Here is a 22,606-nt window from a genome sequence, read left to right on the forward strand (position 1 = left end):
TTGGGTTGAGGGGTATTATGTCAGCTGCTCTGACTAAAATTGTGTATTGCTACGTGCAAGTTATGTACAGTTATGTACCGGACACAAATCAAGTTAAGCTTCCTGTTAGCCTCATCGATGTGCAGTACGTTTTCAGTCTAGTTTTCGGGTTTACAGAACATTTCTCCAGTCCACACAGTGGTGTGTGAAGTTGTTCCATTTGTTCAGTTTGGATGGGAGCTATTATGTGACACTGACAAACTAAAGGACCTATTGAATAATAGGTAAAAGTTATTCATGTTTTGGAAGAGAACAGGTTATTATTTCTAGTTGGCTAATTGGATGGGATCTATTGCCTACCCACATATCCTGAAACCTTGTAAACGTTTTTATTTATCAAACCATACTAAGTAATGACAGGGTCAAGGGCATTGGAATGTGTGAATGGAATGTGGATGTCCATGTTTGTCTTGTTGGAATGTTTACATCATTTGCTGGAAATCTGACCCCTTCGGTGAGCTTGTTGTTGGGTTGATAGAGTAAATATATTAAGTGATTTGCATGAGCAAACAAACAAATCAAATGGTATTATATATATATATATATATGTATATATATATATATATGTATATATATATATATGTATATATATATATGTATATGTATATATATATATGTATATATATATATGTATATATATATGTATATATGTATGTATGTGTAATATTTATGACTGTTAATACTGTTATTTAACAATATGTAAATTAGATTTGAAATGCTTTAAAGAGGATGGTCAATTAAGTCATGGTTTATTTTTCTTTAGGGACAGATAGTTTGGACAGGTAACGTTAGCTAGCTAACTGATTGCAACATTTTCGAGTAGGAAGCAAAAGGGGGTTGGGCGCGTGTTCATTCAGTTTACTGGTAAAGTGAACAGTGCAGACTCTAGTCTATTTCGCGCCCAAGAAACTGCTTCCTATCAGGTAAGAACATGCCATAACAGGTTTTCAGTTCGTATATTTCACAGTAGTAGCCTACAATAGCTACTGTATGATTAGTATCGTGCTTTTAACTAATACTATGCCCTTTTAAATCAATTGAGGTGGGCGCAATCCTCAAGATTGGACAAATCCAGGAAGGAAATTTGACCTCCATAGCCACTGCTGCGTAGTAGGCGACCAAAATTGGGCTAATATTTGGCAGCTAACGTTAGTGTACGGCAGTGGTGGATATCGTTTTTACATTACGATATCAGAAATGTATTTTACATCAAATATAATATATTCCTTCATGTAGTTTAGGTAAAATATTGTGCATCCTTGTCCTTCGCAACTCAGCATTCGGTGGTTTCTTCGTTGGTTTGGCTAGCATAGCAAGCCAGCCAGCTTGCTAACTGTTAGCTTTATTGTTGCAAACATTGCTTAGCTAGATTATAAACAAACTAGCTAGTTTCGTAACAAACAAGTCTGAGCTAAGTGAAATTGCTTTTTGCTTTACAAACCAGTATTTTTGCTATTGACGTTTAATGGTCAGTCAAGGAAGCTAACCAGCTAACTAACGTTACCTAGTTACCCTCCCCCTGCTCCACTGACTGTCTCCGGCCACTGATAGAATACCAAAATATTGCTTATTTTATGTCTACCTCTGTTCTTTGCGTCTACTCTCATTATAGAGCTCAGTGTTGGGCCAGAACTGTTTTGGTTAGAGAAATAGGCAGGCATTAGGCCTAGTGCAAAATGTACAACGTCTAGATTCAACCTGTGAGATCAAGTTCAACCTGTGAGATCAAGTGAATCCTGTTTAGTAAGTTGGTTTATAATAATAAACGCAACAAGCGCAACATATTTGTGGTTCCTTGGACAGGAAATATCACTTTTATAACTGAACAGACCATGAGACTACCTACATTAGGCTACATTCCTATTCCATAAAGGTGCTTCTCTGTGTGCTATGAGCAAGTACAAAGATTGATTAATGCCCCTTGACTTAGTCCACATTTTTTTGTAGATTGTTTAATACATTTTGAATTCAGGCTGTATTCAAAATGTATTAAATAATCTACACACAAATACAGAAATGTCTTATTTACATATGTATTCACACCCCTGAGTCAATACTTTGTAGATGCAAGCACCTTTGGTGTCGATTACAGCTTCTTTGGTGTCGATTACAGTCTTTTTGGGTAAGTCTCTAAGAGCTTTACACACCTGGATTGTACAATATTTGCATTATTCTTTAAATTAAATATTCAAGCTCTGTCAAATTGATTTGCTGATCATTGCTAGACAGCCATTTTCAAGTCTTGCCATAGATTCCCAAGCCGATTTTTAAATCAAACTGTAATTAGGACACTCCGGAACATTCAATGTCGTCTTGGTAAGCAGCTCCAGTGTAGAGTTGGCCTTGTGTTTTAGGTTATAGTCCTGCTAAAGGTGAATTTGTCTCCCAGTGTCTGTTAGGAACCTTGTTCAGTCTGCTTTTCATCAAGGATTTTTCCTGTGCTCATAGCTGTATTCCATTGATTTTTATCTAAAGAAAACTCCATAGTCCTTACCGATGACAAGCATGCTTATAACATGATGCAGCCACCAACATGGTCAAAAATATGAAGTGATATGTTGCAGCCACCAACAGTGGTATAAAGTACTTAAGTAAAAATACTTTCAAGTACTAAAGTATTTTTGGGGGGTATCTGTACTTGACTATTTATATTTTGACAACTTCTACTTCACTACATTCCTAAAGATAAGTATGTACTTTTTACTCCATACATTTTCCCTGACACCCAAAAGTACTCGTTCCATTTTGAATGCTTAGCAGGGCAGAAAATGGTCCAATTCGCACACTTATCAAGAGAACATTCCTGTTCATCCCTACTGCCTCTGATCTGGCGGATTCACTTAACACAAATGCTTTGCTTAGAAAGGATGTGTAGGAGTGTGACCCGGGCTATCAGTAAAAAAAAAAAAAAATTGTGCCGTCTGGATTTTTTTATCATTGATACTTAAGTACATTTAAAACCAATTTTTTTTAGACTTTTACTTAAGTACTATTTTACTGGGTGACTAATCTTGGGTCATTAAAGTATCTTTACTTTTACTCAAGTATGAAAATGTAGTACCTTTTCCACCACTGGCCACCAACATGCTTGTGTTAGATTTGACCCAAACATAACTCTTTGTATGTCTTTGCCACATTGTTTGCAGTATTACTTAAAGGTGCAATATGCAGAAATCACTCCGCCATTTCCTAGTTGCTACATTTCTAACAGTAAAATTTGTGACAAACCAGCAATCATTGTGTAGCTTATCATTGTAACATCTGAACTGTGAATCTTTTTTCTCCGTAACCCTTTTTTTTAATTTTTGCAGTTTGAAGCTGGTGTACAAAACTGAAAGTAAAAGACGCAATAACAAAACTTAAGCACGGGAAGCATAGAAATAGTGCATATAGAACAGATCTACCGCTTCTTAGACCTGCTTTCAATGAGTGATAGGTGTACAACTCAAAGTTAAGTATTGTAGCTTTAAGTGCCTTGTTGCAAACAGGATGCATGTTTTGGAATATTTTTATTCTGTACAGACTTCTTTCTTTTCACTCGGTCATTTAGGTTAGTATTGTGGAGTAATTGCAATGTTGTTTATCCATCCCTCAGTTTTCTCATATCAGAACCATTAAACTGTTTTAAAATCCCTGAGCAGTTTCCTTCCTCTCCGGCAACTGAGTTAGAAAGGACTCCTGTATCTTTGTAGTAACTGGGTGTATAGATACACCTTCCAAAGCCTAATAACTTTACCATGCTCAAAGGGATATTCAGCATCCAGCTTTTTATTTTATTTATTTACACATCTACCAATAGGTGCCTTTGCGAGGCACTGGAAAACCTCCCTGGTCTTTGTGGTTGAGTATGTGCTTGAAATAAGCTACTCGATTAAGGGACCTTACAATTATCTGTATGTGTGGGGTACAGAGATGGAGTAGTTATTTAAAAAAATCACGTTAACTGCTGTTATTGTCTATACAACCTTTATAATGCGATTTGTTAAGCACATTTTTACTCCAGAAATTATTTAGGCGTTGCCATAACAATCTATCTTGTTATAGATTCTGACATTGTGTAGCTCCATGTTTTGACTTTTTCCCCACTTGCACTGTGAAGGTCAGGGGGGGGGATTTTGGGGATACTGGCGACCGCCAGGGGTCAAGCAGGCGAGGGCAGTGGGTCTTGTTGACAGGGGACAAGTTGTCAAGTCACTGTTCCAGACCTGAGGTCTCAACAGTTCTAGAAATAGCCTGTGTCCCAAATGGAACCCATTTCTCTATATAGTGCACTACTTTAGACCAGGGCCCATAGGACTCGGGTTGCTAATAGGCTCCAAGAAATCTCTGGGGGCCACGATTGTGACTGTAGAGATGATTTTCTTCATTGTGTTGGACATTTTGTAGTGAGTTTTTTTTTTTTTTGGACAGTGTGTGAAATTGTGTTGTAATGTGTTTGTTTATTTGCTAAATAAATAAAACGTATTTTTTTCGCACCAGCTAGTTTTTATTGATTTGTGTTTAGGCTAATTTGAAGCTAATAACTTCCTCGTTCTAGGCTCGTCTTCCTCAATCTAGGCTCGTCTTCCTCGTTCTATGCTCGTCTACTTTTGTCAACATGCATGAAGTTTGAGCACTATATAAAACAAATGTTTATACTTAAATCACCCCATCCCTCCTGTTGTTGGACAGGTACATCTAGTTGTATATTTAGATTTGTCCACTTCCTTGTTCTACCTCACATCATACCCAAACCGGACACGTGCAATTTGATTTTGTCCCCCCACCCAAAACGCAATCACGACACGCAGGTTGAAATATCAAAACAAACTCTGAACCAATTATATTCATTTGGGGACAGGTCGAAAAGCATTAAACATTTATGGCAATTTAGCTAGCTAACTTGTAGTTGCTAGCTAATTTGTCCTGGGATATAAACATTAAGTTGTTATTTTACCTGAAATGCACAAGGTTCTCTACTCTGAAAATGAATCTACATATAAAACGCTCAACCGACTCGTTTCTAGTCATCTCTCCTTCTTACAGGCTTTTTCTTTGGACTTTATATGGCGATTGGCATCTAACTTACTTAGTATTACAACGACCGACCTCAGTTCATCTTTCAATCACCCACGTGGGTATACCCACGTGCCAACCTCTCATTGGTTATCTGCTTCTATAAACCAATGAGGAGAGGGGAGAGGCAGGACTTGCACCGCGTTCAGCGTCACAAATAGAACTGACTTCTATTTTAGCGCTTGGCAACACAGACTCTCGTTGGCACGCGCAATGATTGAATAACAAGTATGTGTACATTTATTTAGCAACGCGCACGTGACGCGAGCGTTGTGGTCAGCATCTTAGGACCTTATATGGTGTCTGGTTCTACTTCTTGGTTCTACCTAAGAGTAGCCTGGGTAGCTGCTAATGGGCTCAAGACAAAGGAAATGATTGTGGACTACAGGAGAAAGAGGACCGAGTACGCCGCCATTCTCATCGACGGGGCTGCAGTAGAGCAGGTTGAGAGCTTCAAGTTCCTTGGTGTCCACATCACCAACAAACTAACATGGTCCAAGCACACCATGACAGTCGTGAAGCGGCCATGACACAACCTATTCCCCCTCAGGAGACTGAAAAGATTTGGCATGGGTCCTCAGATCCTCAAAAGGTTCTACAGCTGCACCATCGAGAGCATCCTGACTGGTTGCATCATTGCCTGGTATGGCAGCTGCTCTTCCTCCAACCGCAAGGCACTACAGAGGGTTGTGCGAACGGCCCAGTACATCGCCGGGGCCAAGCTTCCTGCCACCCAGGATCTCTATACCAGGCGTTGTCAGAGGAAGGCCCTGAAAATTGTCAGACTCCAGCCACACTAGTCGTAGACTGTTCTCTCTGCTACCACACAGCAAGTGGTACCGGAGTGCCAAGTCTAGGTCCAAGAGGCTTCTAAACAGCTTCTACCCCTAAGCCATAAGACTCCTGAACATCTAGTCTATTGACATTGCCCCCCCCCTCCCCTCCACACCACCAATGTCACTAGGATCTGTAACAGTGGGCTGCGTTTTGTAGACATTACCCTTTGCCAAAGTTTCAAAAAGTGTTGTTTAGGAGTGCAAGGGCAAATTGAGTTATTGCACACGTGTACTTCAGAGTAGGCGTTCCCTAATGGAAATCTGCAAATTAATGCTAGAACATGCCAATAGGATCTCACTAGCTCGTGCTTGGCTCTGCCCACCTCCTTGCTTGTTTTGCCCGCTGTAAATCATTTGGTCCCATTGTAAATGACAGGCTCTGGTCTATCTTGAGTTTGTTTTTTAAATGACTATCTTTGCTTATATGGTCTCTGTTTGTGCTTAGTTTGGTCAACAAGCAGGTTGGGAACTGTTACTGTATAAAACACCCAAGTGTATTACCAGTGCGTACCAACATCACTCATCCCTCTTGTTGTTGGACAGGTAGACCTCCAGACAGGCCTGCCAGTGGAGATGTCTAAAGCGCCAGATTGCCCCGCAAGGACCCGCTCCAGATCGAAGTCCAGGTCCAGGTCTTGCACACGGTCTCGTTCCAGAAGCCGCTCCCGCTCCAGATCCAGGAAGCACCGCTACAGGTGAAGTTTATAATCACTTCCTTCCTCTACTGTATGGAGACTTGTCATCAAGCCCTGTTTTCCGTTGATTAATAGGACATATATTTGCCTACCATGAGAATGTGCTACACATTTTTGCATTGTAATTTCAGAATGTCCATAATATATCTGGTGCTAATAGTGGAATGATAGTTTCACAATTATTAATTACTCGCCAGTGTTGTGATTGGCTGTGATATTCGATTTTTTCTGCTGGATCGACATCTGTTGTCAAATGGGGAAAGCTGTACTGACTTTGGGTATGTTATCTAGTGGAAATCGCACATTTCCTGGTTGCTGAAAGTCTACATTGTTCACTCGAATTGACTTTGTGAGAAAAAAATAACCATCTAAATCGCTGTGAAATATATTTTTAGTAAATAACAAAAAATATTGAGTAGCTGGTGGACCAAAACCGAAGCAACTTTGGTTTTGGTCCACCAGCTTTAAACCGCTGTAAAACAATATTTTGTGTTATTTACTGAAAATATATTTCACAGCGATTTTGTTATTGAAAAAATATTTCACATTGGATTTAGATGGTACAATTTCCTACACTATTCAGTGCTTGTTTTCGCACAGAGCGATTTCCACTAGATAACACAGCTACAAAGTCAGAACAGCTTTCCCAGTTTGATAACAGAAAGCTGGAGAAAATCAAAAGGCCAATATCATAGCCAATCCCAACACTGGCAGGTAAGTACTACTAGGGCTATATATACATACATACACTACCGTTCAAAAGTTTGGGGTCACTTATAAATATCTTCTTTTTTTTTATATATATATATTTTTTATAAAGAAAAGCACTTTTTCTGTCCATTTAAAATAACATTAAATTGATCAGAAATACAGTGTAGACATTGTTAATGTTGTAAATGACTATTGTAGCTGGAAACAGCTGATTTTTTATGTAATATCTGCATAGGTGTGCAGAGGCCCATTATCAGCAACCATCACTCCTCTGTTCCAATGGGACCTTGTGTTGGCTAATCCAAGTTTATAATTTTAAAGGGCTAATTAATCATTAGACAACCCTTTTGCAATTATGTTACCTTAGCTGAAAACTGTTGATATGATTTAAAGAAGCAATAAAACTGGCCTTCTTTAGACTAGTTGAGCATCAGCGTTTGTGGGTTTGATTACAGGCTCAAAATGGCCAGAAACAAAGACATTTCTTCTGAAACTCGTCAGTCTATTCTTGTTCTGAGAAATGAAGGCTATTCCGTACGAGAAATTGCCAAGAAACTGAAGATGTCGTACAACGCTGTGTACTACTCCCTTCACAGAACAGCGCAAACTGGGGGGGGGCGGGGGGTGGTGTGTGTGTGAGCAGAGAGGAAGAGGCGACGTGACATGTTTCACCCTCACAAGAATAAACCCAATGCATTTCTGTGGGTTTATTTTGGACCTAAGCATGTCGTCTGCGGAGACATGAGCTTCTAATATAATTCTTTGTGTGTCTGTTTTCGGGAAGTTTGTCTTGCATCTCAAAAAACATAAGCACTACATCACCAATAGGTGTATAAATACATCAATCACAAGCATTAACTACAGCAGACAACACATATGGATACAGTCTGTAATTCAGGATGCATTTTTTGGGGGGGGGGTTAAGCAGGTATTAATGCAATTGACTTATCCTGGTGGGAATGAAGGATTTCTGGCCTCTGTATCGGCGGCTGGCGGTAGGAGCTGATCCTGGTTCAGTGGATGCTTCGTCATTCTATTCAGGTTTCTGGTGTAATTGGGAAGGACCACACAGCACAGAAGGTCACAAGACCAAAGAGATAACATGAGAACAACGGACATAAATCGCCCAGCCCTAAGTAATACTGTGAAACACTAGAATTCCACTGTTAGCGCTATATATATATATATTTTTATATATATATATATTTTTATATATATATATTTTATATATATATATATATATATATATATATATTTTTATATATATATTTTATATGTATATTATATATATAATTTAAAGGACATTTTATGAAATTGCAATGCAAAAAATAAATTAAATCCTGTGTTGCACCTTTTTAAGATAGACTATTGGTACACTTTTGGGTAAAATGTTCACTTGTCCTTTTTCTTTGCTAGGATAAAAATGTAACTTCATATTTATGATGGGATTAAAACGACCGTCTCTTAACCAGAAGACACATTTTGTATTATACAATCTATTTCCCCTCCGTCTTCTGTTTGAACTGAGACAGAGTTAACTAATGCACCTACATAACATGCCCATCAGTTCTATTCATTATTGAATCATCCTTTTGTTCCAGAGGAATACTTAAATCGTTTTAAGATGAGTGAGTCATCATTTGGGTCAGTTCTTTGCCCTGGGTTGTCAAACAGCATTCAGCACTTTGTGCGTCTGTAATGACTTCCATGAGGAATTATGGGCCCAGTGTTGGTTACATCTCAACTTAGTTATATGAGTGAGCATTGTTTTTTATTTTTTGTATATTGATATTAAGTAGGCTATTGTTAAAGTTTGATCCCCCTCAGACAGGAGATTTGGTGTTTTTGCCATACAGAGGCTTGATAACAGGGCGCTCGGGACCTCTCTTTCGGGTGAAATGGTCAGCAATGCATAAGACAAGTGCCATACATAATCAATGACTTGTCCAAAAGGAAAGTAATGGCTGGAAGTGCTTTCACAAAGAGGGAGACGTGTCCGAAGGAGAGGAAGTGTTGTCTAGCCAGGTCAAACACCCTCTTCCCACTCCCTCCTCCTACAGGGATTAGAGTAAAAATGCTTTCCCATTTTGTCTCAACGTGTACCGCCTCTTTCCACTGCTCCAGTCCCTCCACACACACACACACACACACACACACACACACACACACACACACACACACACACACACACACACACACACACACTCGCCAGATAAAGGGAGTCCCTCACTGTTGTCAGTACACTATGTAACTCACTGCTCAGAACACCAGCTCTAGACTCTTTCAATGAAAAAGCTCAAGAGGTAAGTTCTGGGGGATTTTATATGATGGATTTGGAAGTTTTTCCCGCTGCGGTACATGGGTAGAAACCAATATCCTGTTCGCTTGCTGTCTGGGTTGTCGTTTGGGTTTTATTGTAAGTCCCCAATTCACATTCGTCCTTCTAAAATGTGCCTGCTACTTTGCATTTTCCTGGATTTTGTAGGAGTCGTGTGCCAATGTACTGTGGGGACGCTACCTTCACTGTCAGTGTTTTATTTTTCTGCTTCACATTATTTCCATGGATTTAAGGACAGATGTTCGAATCCTTTGTGTGGAGAAGATAATAGTCTTCATGTCTCTAAAATCTCCAGCATTTAAACAAATACATTGGCTACGTCTTCGTTGGTTGGTTGAGATTGACACAGGATAAGCAGTATGAACATGTTGTATTCCATATGATGACTGATTGGGGATTTCTCCTTCTCTGTATTTTCTCTCATCGTGTTACTCAAAGGGCACCTTGAAGTGAACTTGTTTGAATGTTGAGTGTCTTCAGAGGGAAAGGGTTAGAGGAGGATCCTGGCTGCGTTGGTCCCTGGTTGTGTTTTAATAGGCGCTACTGTGTGGTTTAGTAGCTCCTCCAAGTGGACAGAATACTCTAACGCAGTCCCTCAGTCCCATCCACTGGGACCACTGCCAATTAACCTACAGACGGTCTGTTCTCTCTGAGTGAAATTGGGGGTTCTCTCTGAGTGAATTGTCTGGAGAATGAAGGAGGCGCACCTGAGTTGGCGAGGTGCAGGCTGGCGAAACACAAACATTTATTATTTTACTCTCTGACTGTATACTCCTACTCAGTCCAACTTAACCAGACAGGATTGTCTCAAGATGTACATATGTTTACTGTTTTCATAATGTTTAGGAGAACTTCTGAAAAGTGTACCAACATTGACTTGGCTACACAGTATCTTTAACAGACTTCTCTCCTAGTTCTAGGTCTCGTTCCCGCTCCAGATCTCACTCTCCGTCCCATGGCAGGAACTATCCCACCAGAGACTACCAGAACAACCGGGGTTACCAGAGGGGCTACAACCGTGGCTTCCGCAGACCCTTTTACTTCCGCGGTAGAACCCGGGGCTTCTACCCTCGCCATGGTTACCAGAGAGGAGGTAACAGCTACGGCTACAGAGCCAACAACTGGCAGGGGGGGGGATACCGGGACGGGCCGCCCCACGACCAGGACCAACACGGTCCTCACAGCCCCAGAAGAGGGAGATCTCGGTCCCGCACGCCCCGGAAACGCTCCGGCAGCCGCAGCCACTCCAGGTCTCGATTCTCTGACCGTTCGTCCTCCAGGGGTTCCCGACGGTCCCGGCGGCGCCACAGCTCCTCTTCCCGCTCCTCTTCCCCGCGGAATCGCCGCAGCAGCCCCGGCTCAGGGAAGCCTGGCTCTAAAGATGTAAAGGACAAGACTACGCCAGCAGAGGTCAAGGAGGAGAGGGGAGAGGCTGGGGAGCAGGCAGGGGGAGAAGGCAGCAGCCATGATAAGGCCTCTGCTGGGAAATGGCAGGGTCTGAGTGACTATAACACCAGCCCAAAACGCAGCAGTCCGGCTGTTGGTGCCAAACAGGGGAAGTCAGACCCCAAAGGGTCATTGTGGAGAACCATGGGCAGCACTGGCAGTGTTCCCTCTACCAAGAGCCCACCAGGCTCCACCAAGGTCGGGCAGACTGCCTCCACCAGTGGGTTTGGTTTCTTTGGCAAGGAGGATCCCACCAGAGCAGACGATAAGACTGCTATTTCCTCTGCTTTCAAAAAGTACGTTCCCCTTTTTACATTCTGTTTCTTTCATCGTGTTTTTTATTTTTCTTCCCAGTATGTGATTGTAATGATTTATTTTAAGCTTGTTCAGTCTGCACAGCTACAATAGATTTAAAAGAATGGATGCCATTGCCTCTCTTCTCAATTTAAATGCATATAACACGATTGAAAAAGTCACTGCTGTTTTCCTCTGCATTTTTTTATTTATTATACCGTTATTTTACCAGGTAAGTTGACAGAGAACACATTCTAATTTACAGCAATGACCTGGGGAATAGTTACAGGGGAGAGAAGGGGGGGATGAATGAGCCAATTGGATGGTGATGTAATGAGGGTCAGATTGGGAATTTAGCCAGGACACCGGGGATAACACCTCTACAATAAGTGCCATGGGATCTTTAGTGACCACAGAGAGTCAGGACACCCGTTTACCTGCACCCTACACTGGGCAATGTCCCCAATCACTGCCCTGGGGCATTGGAATATTTTTTGGGGGGACCAGAGGAACGAGTGCCTCCTACTGGCCCTCCAGCACCCCTTCCAGCAGCATGATATCCCTCTAATTTAAGAGGTGATGTTTAAGTAAGTATCATTATTACAATATGAGTCCTGGTCATTCTATTCTAAGTGTTCAATGTCATTCTCTGGTATTGTCAGTCTTCTATGGTTGTGTAGTCTTGTTTCATTAGATCATCCAACATTCTACCACGTGATGAAATGTCTTTCATTTTAATATCAGCGCCCTGTTAGAAAATCGGGATTCTGTAACGATAATAGATTTGAATCAAAATTCTCCTTTTGTATAACACAATGTAAAGGTCCATATGCTTCTCTGATTTCCCAGGTTCTTGGCAGAAAACAAGAACAAAAAGCAGCAGCAGGCGGCGGAGTGGGAGAATGGCCAAGACGGAGACAGCAGAGAGAAAGGGAACAGCAAGATTGGAGGAGGCCTCTTCAACATAACAGCAGCCTCCTTCAGCTCAAAGGCCGATAAGTCCCTGCCCTTCCTGGAAAGAGCCGAAGAGGCCTTCCTGAAGTCTCAGGCTGCTGAAAGAGAGGAGGAGGAGGAGGTGGTCAAGCCCAAAGGAGCCACCCTGACGACACGGGATGTGTTTGGGAAGTGGGAAGACGAGCCCCATTACTACCCCCCGGGGAAGGACGAGGAGAGACGGAGAGATACGGCCGAAGACGTGGATGAAGACCTGGAGCACATGGAGGAGGAGCTCTACCGCAGCCGCAAGCAGGCCTCCAAAAAAGAAGAGAAGTCCAAGAGGAAGGAGAAGAAGAAAGAGAAAGAGAAGGAGAAGAGCAGCAGGAGGAGTCCATCTCCCGTCAGCGCAGCAGTGCCCCCTAGGGGTTCAGGCAGTGGGGAGGACAGGCCCTTGGCCCTGTTCCCCATCAATAGGTTGGAGTCACACCTAGCCCGGCCCTCTGGGAAGAGGGAGGGCTTGGAGCACAGTATCAACACATTTGATGAAATGCCCAGGTAAGCAGCATCAACAATGGTGTCCATCAACAGACTGTTTGGATGGTTAATAGTTTCCAAAACTGGCCTAGTTCTCAACTCTGCATTATAGTTTTGGATATGATTGAGGGGAACTCTTGTCACGGTCTTGAACACAACAGTTTTGTTTCAGCTTGTCTTCCTCTTCTCAGCTCCTCTGGAAGTCTGACTAAGGAGCGTGGTATGTCCAGGGATCTGGTGCATCCCAGTAAGAAAGATTCCGGACAGTTCCGCTCCATTTTCCAACACATACAGGCTGCTCAACTCCAACGCAGCCCCTCCGAGCTGTTTGCGCAGCATATTGTCACCATTGTGCATTACATCAAAGGTAAGGGCTGCTTACGGGGACCGTATTACCTGTCACGAGTCATGACGGCAGTCAGATACAGTCTGATACTGCTGATGGTCAATAGTAGCCTACCAAATTTGCTAACTGTCTGGTACTCAACACTCTATTGTCCCTCTAATCCCTCTGACATCAATGCAAATGTAATCAAACACTTCATGAGCTCATGTTGTGCAACATTTCTATAGGCTATGCAATTGATTAAGAAAACAGAGTGATGGCCTCTATTAAAAAGAAGAGTATTCCATCAGCTTTCTATAGACTACGCCTACTATATTTATATCTCAACTTTCCTCATATTAAGCACATTGCTTATATTTACAACAGGAGTATAGCTTACCTGGCTGGCTTGAAAATTAACCATGGAAAAGCACCCTCCATTTGCTATGCATAGTGGTCAAAAATAGTAAAAATAAAGAAAAACCCTGGAATGCGTAGGTGTCTCAACTTTTGACTGGTACTGTATTTTAATTAACGGTCAATTACCGTGAGACCAGCAGTTATTTACTTGACAGTCACCGGCTGACAAAATGTTATGACCGCCACAGCCCTACCCACAACAACACTTAAACAGTAACCACTGGCTGAATGAAGTCAGTGAGAGCAGATCTATGGGTTGATTATTAAACAGGGTCTGCATTCCAAATGGCACATTATTCCCTTTTATAGTGCACTATAATAGGGCATAGTGTTCCATTTGGGACTGACACAGATTATTGGTTACCGTGGTGTCAGTATCTGAAGGTACAGACACAACAAGGACCACTGCGGGGCTTGGATTTGGAATATTCATTAGTTCCATGGACGGTTGACTCACTAGTCCTTTTGTAGGATTTGGCGTAATTCCGGCATTGTGAGAACATTTCAAGTAAAAAAGGATGAGCTGACGCACCTCAATGTTTGTAGAGGTTGCTGACTAACGGAGGGTAAACGCTGTGCTCCCAACAGGTTAATGGATACGCCTAACCAATGTTTCGGCACACAGTGCCTTAGTGTGTGACATTCTTTAAGTCCTTTGAATTTAAACAATTGTCTGAGTTGGAGACGTCCACGGAGTAAGAAAGGTTGTCTGTCTCCAGATTGGTATTCAAACCCCTTGATTTATTCCACATGTTGTTACTGCCTGAATTCAAAATTGATTAAATATATTTTTAAATCTCACTCATCTATACACTATAACCCCATAATGACAAAGTGAAGACATGTTTTTAGAAATGTTAGCAAATTTATTGAAAATTAAATACAGAAATGTCTAATTTACATAAGTATCCACACCCTTGAGTCAATACTTTGTAGAACCACCTTTTAGCTATGATTACAGCTTTGAGTATGTCTGTATCAGCGTTGTTCATCTATATTTGGGGATTTTCTTCCTTGCAGATTTTCTCATGCTCTGTTAAGGTAGCTGGGGCGAGGCGGTGGACAACAATCATTAAGTATTTCCAATGGGATTCAAGTCTGGGCTTTGGCCGGGCCACTCAAGGACTTTCACATTCTTGTTCTGAAGCCATTCCAGCGTTGCTTTGGCTGTATGCTTGAGGTCCATGTGTTGATGGAACGTACATCTTCGCTCCCCAATCTAATGTCGTTTGCACTCTGAAGCAGGTTCTCATCAAGGATTTGTCTGTATTTGGCTCCATTCATTGTTCCCTCTATTCTTAGCAGTCTCCCAGTCCCTAGCCCTCTGAAAAGCATCTCCATAGCATGATGCTGCCACCACCATGCTTCATGTTAGGAATGGTGTTAGACGGGTGATGAGCTGTGCCTGGTTTTCTCCAGGCATAGTGCTTTGCATTCAGGCCAAAGAATCTTTTGCCTTATGCTCTTGAGTCTTTCACGTGCCTTTTTGCAAACTGCCAGGTGTGCTGTCACGTGCCTTTTTGCAAACTGCCAGGTGTGCTGTCACGTGCCTTTTTGCAAACTGCCAGGTGTGCTGTCACGTGCCTTTTCTCAGGAGTGGCTTCCGTCTGGCTACTCGCCCATAAATCTCAGATTGTTGAAGTGCTGGAAAGACTTGTCTTTCTGGCAGCTTCTCCCATCTCACCTCGCTGACCAAGGTCCTTTTTTCCCAGTTGCTCAATTAGGTCGGACGGCCAGCTCAAGGCAGAGTCTGAGTAGTTCGATATTGTTTCAGGTTCCCCGATGATGGAGACCACTGTGCTCTTGGAAACATTCACTCTAGACATTGTTTTATAGTCTACATTGTTTTATAGTCTATGGACAGTTCCTTGGACTTTATGGTATAGCTTCGCCTCCGACATTCACTGTCAACTGTGGGACTAGATAGATATATACATATAGACAGATGTTTCTTTCTAAATCACGTCCAAACAATTAAAATGGCCACAGGTGGACTTCAATCAAGTTGTAGAGACGTCTCAAGGATGATCAACAACAACAAAAAAAATTGCATGCACCTGAGTGTCATCGCAAAGGTGGTGTGAATACGTATGTAAATTTGATGCATGTATTAGATTTTCAATCAATTTGCAAAAATGTCAACATATTTTCACTTTATCATTATGGGGTGTTGTGTCTAGATCAATGTAGAATTCAGGCTGCAACACAACGACATGTTGAATAAGTCAAGGAGTATGAATACTTTCTAAAGGCACTGTATGTAAATATTGTCTGCGTTAGTGGTGTCCAAATATAAACATTGTATCTGTCCTCCAGCACAACACTTCCCCTCTTCAGGCATGACTTTAAGTGAGCGATTTGCCATGTACCAAAGAAAAGCAGCTGAGATGGAATTGATTAAACAAAGGAAGAGTCCAGAAATCCACAGGTAAGTCATTCTCAACCAATATTGTAGAAAATACAGATAACTGCCAAAATAAAGGAAACCCTTGAGTAAATGAGGGATACAAAGTATATTGAAAGCAGGTGCTTCCACACAGCTCTGGTTCCTGAGTTAATTAACCAATTAACATCCCATCATGCTTAGGGTCATGTATAAAAATGGCTATGCCTTCATAGGGTGACAATGCACCCATCCGCAGGGCACGAGTGGTCACCTGAATGTTTTGAAAACGATTTGAACAATATGACATGGTCGTCTCAGATACCAGATTTCAACCCAATTAGACACTTAGGGGACATTCTGGAGCGGCGCCTGAGACATCGTTTTCCAACACCATCAACAAAACACCAAATGATGAAATTTCTTGTGTAAGAATGGTGTCTCATCCCTCCAATAGTGTTCCAGACACTTGTAGAATCTATGCCAAAGTGCATTGAAGCTGTTCTGGCTTGTAGTGGCCCAACGCCCTACTAACACACTTCATGTTGGTGTTTCCTTTATTTTGGCATTTACCTGTAGGTCTGCCTTTTGACTGACATTATGAGATTTATGTAACACAAATCAAACATACCATGTGGCTATGGATTATAAAGTTGTGTGTCGAAGTTACTCCAAATATTTTTATGAGAAATATTGGAACATTCTTTGAGACCATTGTGTGATCAGTACACACATTTAGTGTAGCTGTATCCAACTGTTTTTTTGTTTGTTTTGTGTCCCCCTCCAGGAGAATCGATGTCTCCCCCAGTGCTTTTACCAGACACTCTCACCTGCTTGAGGAGCTGGAGGATTTCAGCTACAAGGTGAACGGCCTCTTTTGGCATTTGAAGTAAAACAGGGAATTGAGACGGTCCAAACAAAGCAGCAGTGTTCAGCTTGTGCTTTTCTTTTAAAGGAGATGCTTTATGTCTAAATCAAAAGAGCCCAATTGTGTATTGTAATGCCAAGCGAGCCCGCGAGCCTAAGAGATCATATGGTTATTGAGCTGTTATGTACGTACATACGTACCCACCCAAGCAAAGGCTAACAGGAAGTGACTTAAGATGCTGTGTCCAAGCCTCTCAAGGGACCCTAAGCAATGCCGTTGTAAGTATTTTTCTCGAAACAAGCTAAATGTATTCAAGTTCAGTGCAAATGATTTTGTTTTTTGAAAATCTATCTTAAGAGCTGCTGTTTTACTATGAGGTGTGTAGATGTCTGTCTGTAAATGTGTGTCTGTTACTTGGCCGAAGTTACTCAGTTTAGTAGAAGCCGTAGAAGATTAACTTAGTCTACATTAACACACATTATATTTGATTTGTTTACTTGAGTACATACAAAATACTTTGATATAAAACATTCAAGTTATTTCAAAGAAAAGCTGTTAACATCAAGTTGGCCTTATATCTCAGGAGGGCTGCATTTTGTGTCATCACCATCAGATGGGTCCAAAACTGGAACTGTTTAACAAGTTCTGTATTAACTTTTGTATGTGAAAAGACATCATTACTTCATTATATTTTGTCCATTGATGAAGTTAAGTGGTAGGATTGTAAATTAGAAGTTGTGTTGTCCGAAGCGAAAGCGATCACTAACATAGACAACACTTCTATATCTACACAGGATCGGGGTAGAACAGCAAAAACTGACCCAATGGACCTGCGTCTGGATATAGAGCGCCGTAAAAGGTTTTCTGGGAAGGAGCCTGGGCAACGGGACAGGGGCAAGGGCTCCCAAGGACCTAGCCAAGAGAGGTCCTCAGAGAAATCTTCCAAACGCCACAAGAAATCAAAGTAGGCTTAGTATATCTTAATGTAAAATCACCTCCCTATAGTCTCTTCCCGTTGTCCTACGTCAGAAAGCCCAATGAGCCAGTAGTGTTAGAATGAAGCCATCTGCCTGAAGACAATGTTTCATCCTTAAATTGTATCTTTTGATTAAAATGTAGTGATACAAGCTACATGTGACACATTTTCCTCTTCTTCATGATTTCCTGTTTTGCACTCCCAACTTTAGAGGCAGTCAAAATGGAGACTAATTGAGATTTGCTCTTTTACCTCTCACACTCAAGAAAAAACAAGAAGAATCGTGATCGCTCTCCGTCCTCCTCCTCTTCCTCCTCCTCTCCCTCTCCCTTCAGAGGAGGGTTTAGAGGTAAAGACCACATGATGGGGGAGGAGATGGAGCATATGGACCAGGGCTACAGTAAGCCTCGCTTCGGGTCACGCGACTATGAGGGCCCCATGGATAGGGGTCCGCCCCGGGACTATGAGGGCCCCATGGATAGGGGTCCGCCCCGGGATTATGAGGGCCCCATGGATAGGGGTCCCCCTCGGGATTTTGAGGGCCCCATGGATCGGGGCCGAGGACGTGGAAGTGGTGGAGGATTTGTAAGTTCTGCTCTGGGTGTTGTAGTCTACTGTACACCTAGCCTAACTGTATGTTGTAGTCTACTGTACACCTAGCCTAACTGTATGTTGTAGTCTACTGTACACCTAGCCTAACTGTATGTTGTAGTCTACTGTACACCTAGCCTAACTGTATGTTGTAGTCTACTGTACACCTAGCCTAACTGTATGTTGTAGTCTACTGTACACCTAGCCTAACTGTATGTTGTAGTCTACTGTACACCTAGCCTAACTGTATGTTGTAGTCTACTGTACACCTAGCCTAACTGTATGTTGTAGTCTACTGTACACCTAGCCTAACTGTATGTTGTAGTCTACTGTACACCTAGCCTAACTGTATGTTGTAGTCTACTGTACACCTAGCCTAACTGTATGTTGTAGTCTACTGTACACCTAGCCTAACTGTATGTTGTAGTCTACTGTACACCTAGCCTAACTGTATGTTGTAGTCTACTGTACACCTAGCCTAACTGTATGTTGTAGTCTACTGTACACCTAGCCTAACTGTATGTTGTAGTATACTGTACACCTAGCCTAACTGTATGTTGTAGTCTACAACATACAGTTAGGCTAGGTGTACAGTAGTCTACTGTACACCTAGCCTAACTGTATGTTGTAGTCTACTGTACACCTAGCCTAACTGTATGTTGTAGTCTACTGTACACCTAGCCTAACTGTATGTTGTAGTCTACTGTACACCTAGCCTAACTGTATGTTGTAGTCTACTGTACACCTAGCCTAACTGTATGTTGTAGTCTACTGTACACCTAGCCTAACTGTATGTTGTAGTCTACTGTACACCTAGCCTAACTGTATGTTGTAGTCTACTGTACACCTAGCCTAACTGTATGTTGTAGTCTACTGTACACCTAGCCTAACTGTATGTTGTAGTCTACTGTACACCTAGCCTAACTGTATGTTGTAGTCTACTGTACACCTAGCCTAACTGTATGTTGTAGTCTACTGTACACCTAGCCTAACTGTATGTTGTAGTCTACTGTACACCTAGCCTAACTGTATGTTGTAGTCTACTGTACACCTAGCCTAACTGTATGTTGTAGTCTACTGTACACCTAGCCTAACTGTATGTTGTAGTCTACTGTACACCTAGCCTAACTGTATGTTGTAGTCTACTGTACACCTAGCCTAACTGTATAGACTGGACTGTACAATTGGAATGATGTGATTGATTGTCTTGTAATATACATCAGTGACATGCAAAAACACAACACTCCCACTATAGGCCTGATTCCTCTTTTCTCCACAGCCAACTGGGAGCCCCTAGTGTTATCTCTCTCTTTCCCTCCCTCTCTCCCCTCACTTTCTCTCCCCTACTCTTTCTCCCTCTCTCTCCTGATTTTCTCTCCCCTACTCTTTCCCCCTATAGCTGTCTTTTTCGCTCTCCCACTCGCTCTCCCACAACAAAACTCACCCAAGATCAGTATCTTGGGCTGTAGAGTGAAGTTGCCTGTTATCTGACCAAGTTTGTTGTTGTGGTTTCAGCTTCCCAGACTCAGAGGAGGAGGAAGGGGCTGGAATAGGGGCAATTACCAAGGTAACACAAGCAGCAATGGCAACCCCTCTCCTAATATGAACACCGCCCCCCCAGAGCGCCCTCCAGATGAGGACTGGGACCCAGAGTACACCCCCAAGAGCAGGAAATACTACTTTGTGAGTTTCACCACTTCCCTGTTTTAGCACATATTATTGCTTTGTCTTAAATGGAACCCTTTTCCCTTTTTATAGTACACTACATGTGACCAGTGATGATCTTGATTTGTATATGGAAACCTTGACCAGTGATGATCTTGATTTGAATATGGAAACCTGGTCTTAATTGTGTTTCAGTATTGGGATAGTTGATCATCTTCGCTCTTAGGGACATTAATAGAACATGAATACGTTAAAACGTGTTCCTCTACTGATGCTGTTGCAGTGGTTCTTTTCACTGACCACTCTGGCCATCCACCTTACAGCATGATGACCGTGAGGATGAGAAAACCTGGCTGGAGAGCAGTGGTCGAGGGGTCTTTCCCCACAGCAGGGGTCGCTTCATCTACCGCAAGGGGGGCAGAAGCCCAAACAAGTGGACTCATGACTTGTTCCAGACTGGGGAGGAGGGGGGCGGGAACAAGGAGGAGGAGCACCACACAGAGATGGACCAGAAAGACGACAACCAGGCCGCCGTAGACCCCTCAGCTTCCTCCAAACTGTAGGAGAGGACTAGGCCCTGTAACCTCTCTTGCTCCTCCATCCTCTTGCTCCTCCATCCTCTTTGCTCCTTCTCCTCACCCATCCTCTACCACCAGAGCTTTCTGTCCGTTTGTGAGAGGTCATCTGATCCTCTGAGATCATCTCTGTGTAGGCTATAGGAGCCTGAACCCTGGTTACGTGCCTGGCCCTGCACACAGTCATATCAGAATGTACATGATACACTGGTCTTTGTATTGTTGAGCCAGTGCCACTTTCAGTAAGTTGTGAAAGAGATGTTGAATTGAACTTGAATTAAGAGCAATACTTTTTTTCTTTTTTTAAATTACTACCAGTAATTTGTCTTTGTTTCTGAGTGTTTAATTACTACCAGTAATTTGTCTTTGTTTCTGAGTGTTTTTTATTAACTACCAGTAACGTGTCTTTGTTTATCTGTCTGTATTTGCTTATTTGTTTTGCGAACAGCTGACTGGTTTTCAGTTGTTTTCTGGGTCTGCAATGGTGACGGTATTGCAGCTACATTGATTCAAAACTTCAAGGACAAAGTATTTCCCCTCTTAAGACATTGAAATGACATGCATTTGTGCCTTAAAGTTTATATTCAAACATGGTGATATATGTGCATCGCTTTAATTTTGTGCAAATTTTCTGCTGTACTAGCTAACGCAAGCCTTTAGCTAAACAGTTGATTTGGACAATGATATGTTTGAGGGTATTTGCATAACCATTTGGACTCGAACCTCCCCACCCCATTGGACCAACCTACTCTGGGTACTGAACCTCCCCACCCCATTAGACCAACCTACTGTGGGTACTGAACCTCCCCACCCCATTGGACCAACCTACTGTGGGTACTGAACCTCCCCACCCCATTGGACCAACCTACTGTGGGTACTGAACCTCCCCACCCCATTGGACCAACCTACTGTGGGTACTGAACCTCCCCACCCCATTGGAGCAACCTACTGTGGGTACTGAACCTCCCCACCCCATTGGACCAACCTACTGAGAGAACTCCCCATTAGAGTTTCTCACATACAACAGTATGTCTTGCCCCATTTAAGAATTCTTAATCATATCCTAAGCATTCTCATTACCGCCAATACTTCTGCTCTCCTACTTTTTGGGGGGTTGAGGTTTTGTATGTGGTGCCCCCCCCCCCCCCCCTGTTGATACTGGATGTTTTTCTGTTTTTAAAGCATCACAAGGATTTTCACTGTAAAATGAAAGGACTGTGACAAAAAATTGTTTGTTTCAGAGTAAATTAACTATTTAGGAGGAAAAATAAATTAAATTATTGTTTTTGATGCCTTTATCTTGGGAGTTTAAACGTTTAAATAGAATACTGTATGTTTTAACATTTTTGAAAATGGATCGGTTTATGGGCTTGAGTCAGAGTCCTTCAGTAATGTTCTTTTATCAAAGGGTAAACCTGGACTGTTGAGGTTTATGGCGTAAGATAACTGAAGTAGAGAACATTTCCCAGTATGTGGCAAATACTGTCAAAGTATAGTTGTTGGTGGAGTTTAAACTGGTGAGTAGGGTTTAGTGAGGTAATGGGCCGCTTTGTTTGGTCTATCCAGACTGTCCTGTACTGTAGGACTGTGATTTACATTTTTGTTTTTTATGATACATTTGAAACCGAAGCTAATTTTCTGTTACTTCAGAGCTTTGAACTACTCTTATATGTTCAATAAATATGTTCGCTTGAATTGTGTCAATTATTACTTTTTCCTTCAGTACTTCTCATTTAAAGTTTTGTTAGTTTTACACATTCTTAAGCTTGACCTGTGATATCAAACCCCTGAAGAAAAGTCATATCTAGTATTAAAGTTTGGGATTTGGTAAATTAAGCCCTTTATCAGATGAACTTGTGGATAGCATTTTTATATGTGCGTCCAGTGTGAAGGAAGTTGGAGGTAGTGTCACAAGCTAA

The 22,606-nt window shown here is 42.1% G+C and overlaps 1 protein-coding gene across 2 annotated transcripts; it reads left to right on the top strand.

Annotated features, from left to right (window-relative positions):
• The first annotated feature begins 860 nt into the window (after positions 1–860).
• Positions 861–22,382, top strand: LOC129820249 (thyroid hormone receptor-associated protein 3-like). 2 transcript variants are annotated; one of them, XM_055877287.1, is made up of 11 exons: positions 861–962; positions 6,474–6,625; positions 10,589–11,416; positions 12,264–12,905; positions 13,076–13,251; positions 15,946–16,057; positions 16,800–16,875; positions 17,675–17,844; positions 18,123–18,441; positions 19,963–20,130; positions 20,436–22,382. In XM_055877287.1, the coding sequence occupies exons 2-11, from the start codon at positions 6,504–6,506 to the stop codon at positions 20,673–20,675; spliced, it is 2,853 nt and encodes a 950-aa protein (XP_055733262.1). In that variant the 5' UTR covers positions 861–962; positions 6,474–6,503; the 3' UTR covers positions 20,676–22,382. The 2 variants fall into 2 exon arrangements, with proteins under 2 accessions (XP_055733262.1, XP_055733264.1); XM_055877289.1 differs by having other exon boundaries at positions 862–962; positions 6,478–6,625.
• Positions 22,383–22,606: the final 224 nt, after the last annotated feature.

This window comes from Salvelinus fontinalis, chromosome 22 (genome assembly GCF_029448725.1).
Source record: "Salvelinus fontinalis isolate EN_2023a chromosome 22, ASM2944872v1, whole genome shotgun sequence".
Lineage (NCBI taxonomy): Eukaryota > Metazoa > Chordata > Actinopteri > Salmoniformes > Salmonidae > Salvelinus > Salvelinus fontinalis.

What these genes read in the sequence shown, in the direction of transcription:
- LOC129820249 (XM_055877287.1), top strand. Translation starts at nt 6,504, where the DNA reads ATGTCTAAAGCGCCAGATTGCCCCGCAAGGACCCGCTCCAGATCGAAG. An exon ending in AAGAGTCCAGAAATCCACAG is followed by an intron (nt 16,058 to 16,799) that starts GTAAGTCATTCT and finishes GTCCCCCTCCAG; the next exon opens with GAGAATCGATGTCTCCCCCA. An exon ending in AGAGCAGGAAATACTACTTT is followed by an intron (nt 20,131 to 20,435) that starts GTGAGTTTCACC and finishes TCCACCTTACAG; the next exon opens with CATGATGACCGTGAGGATGA.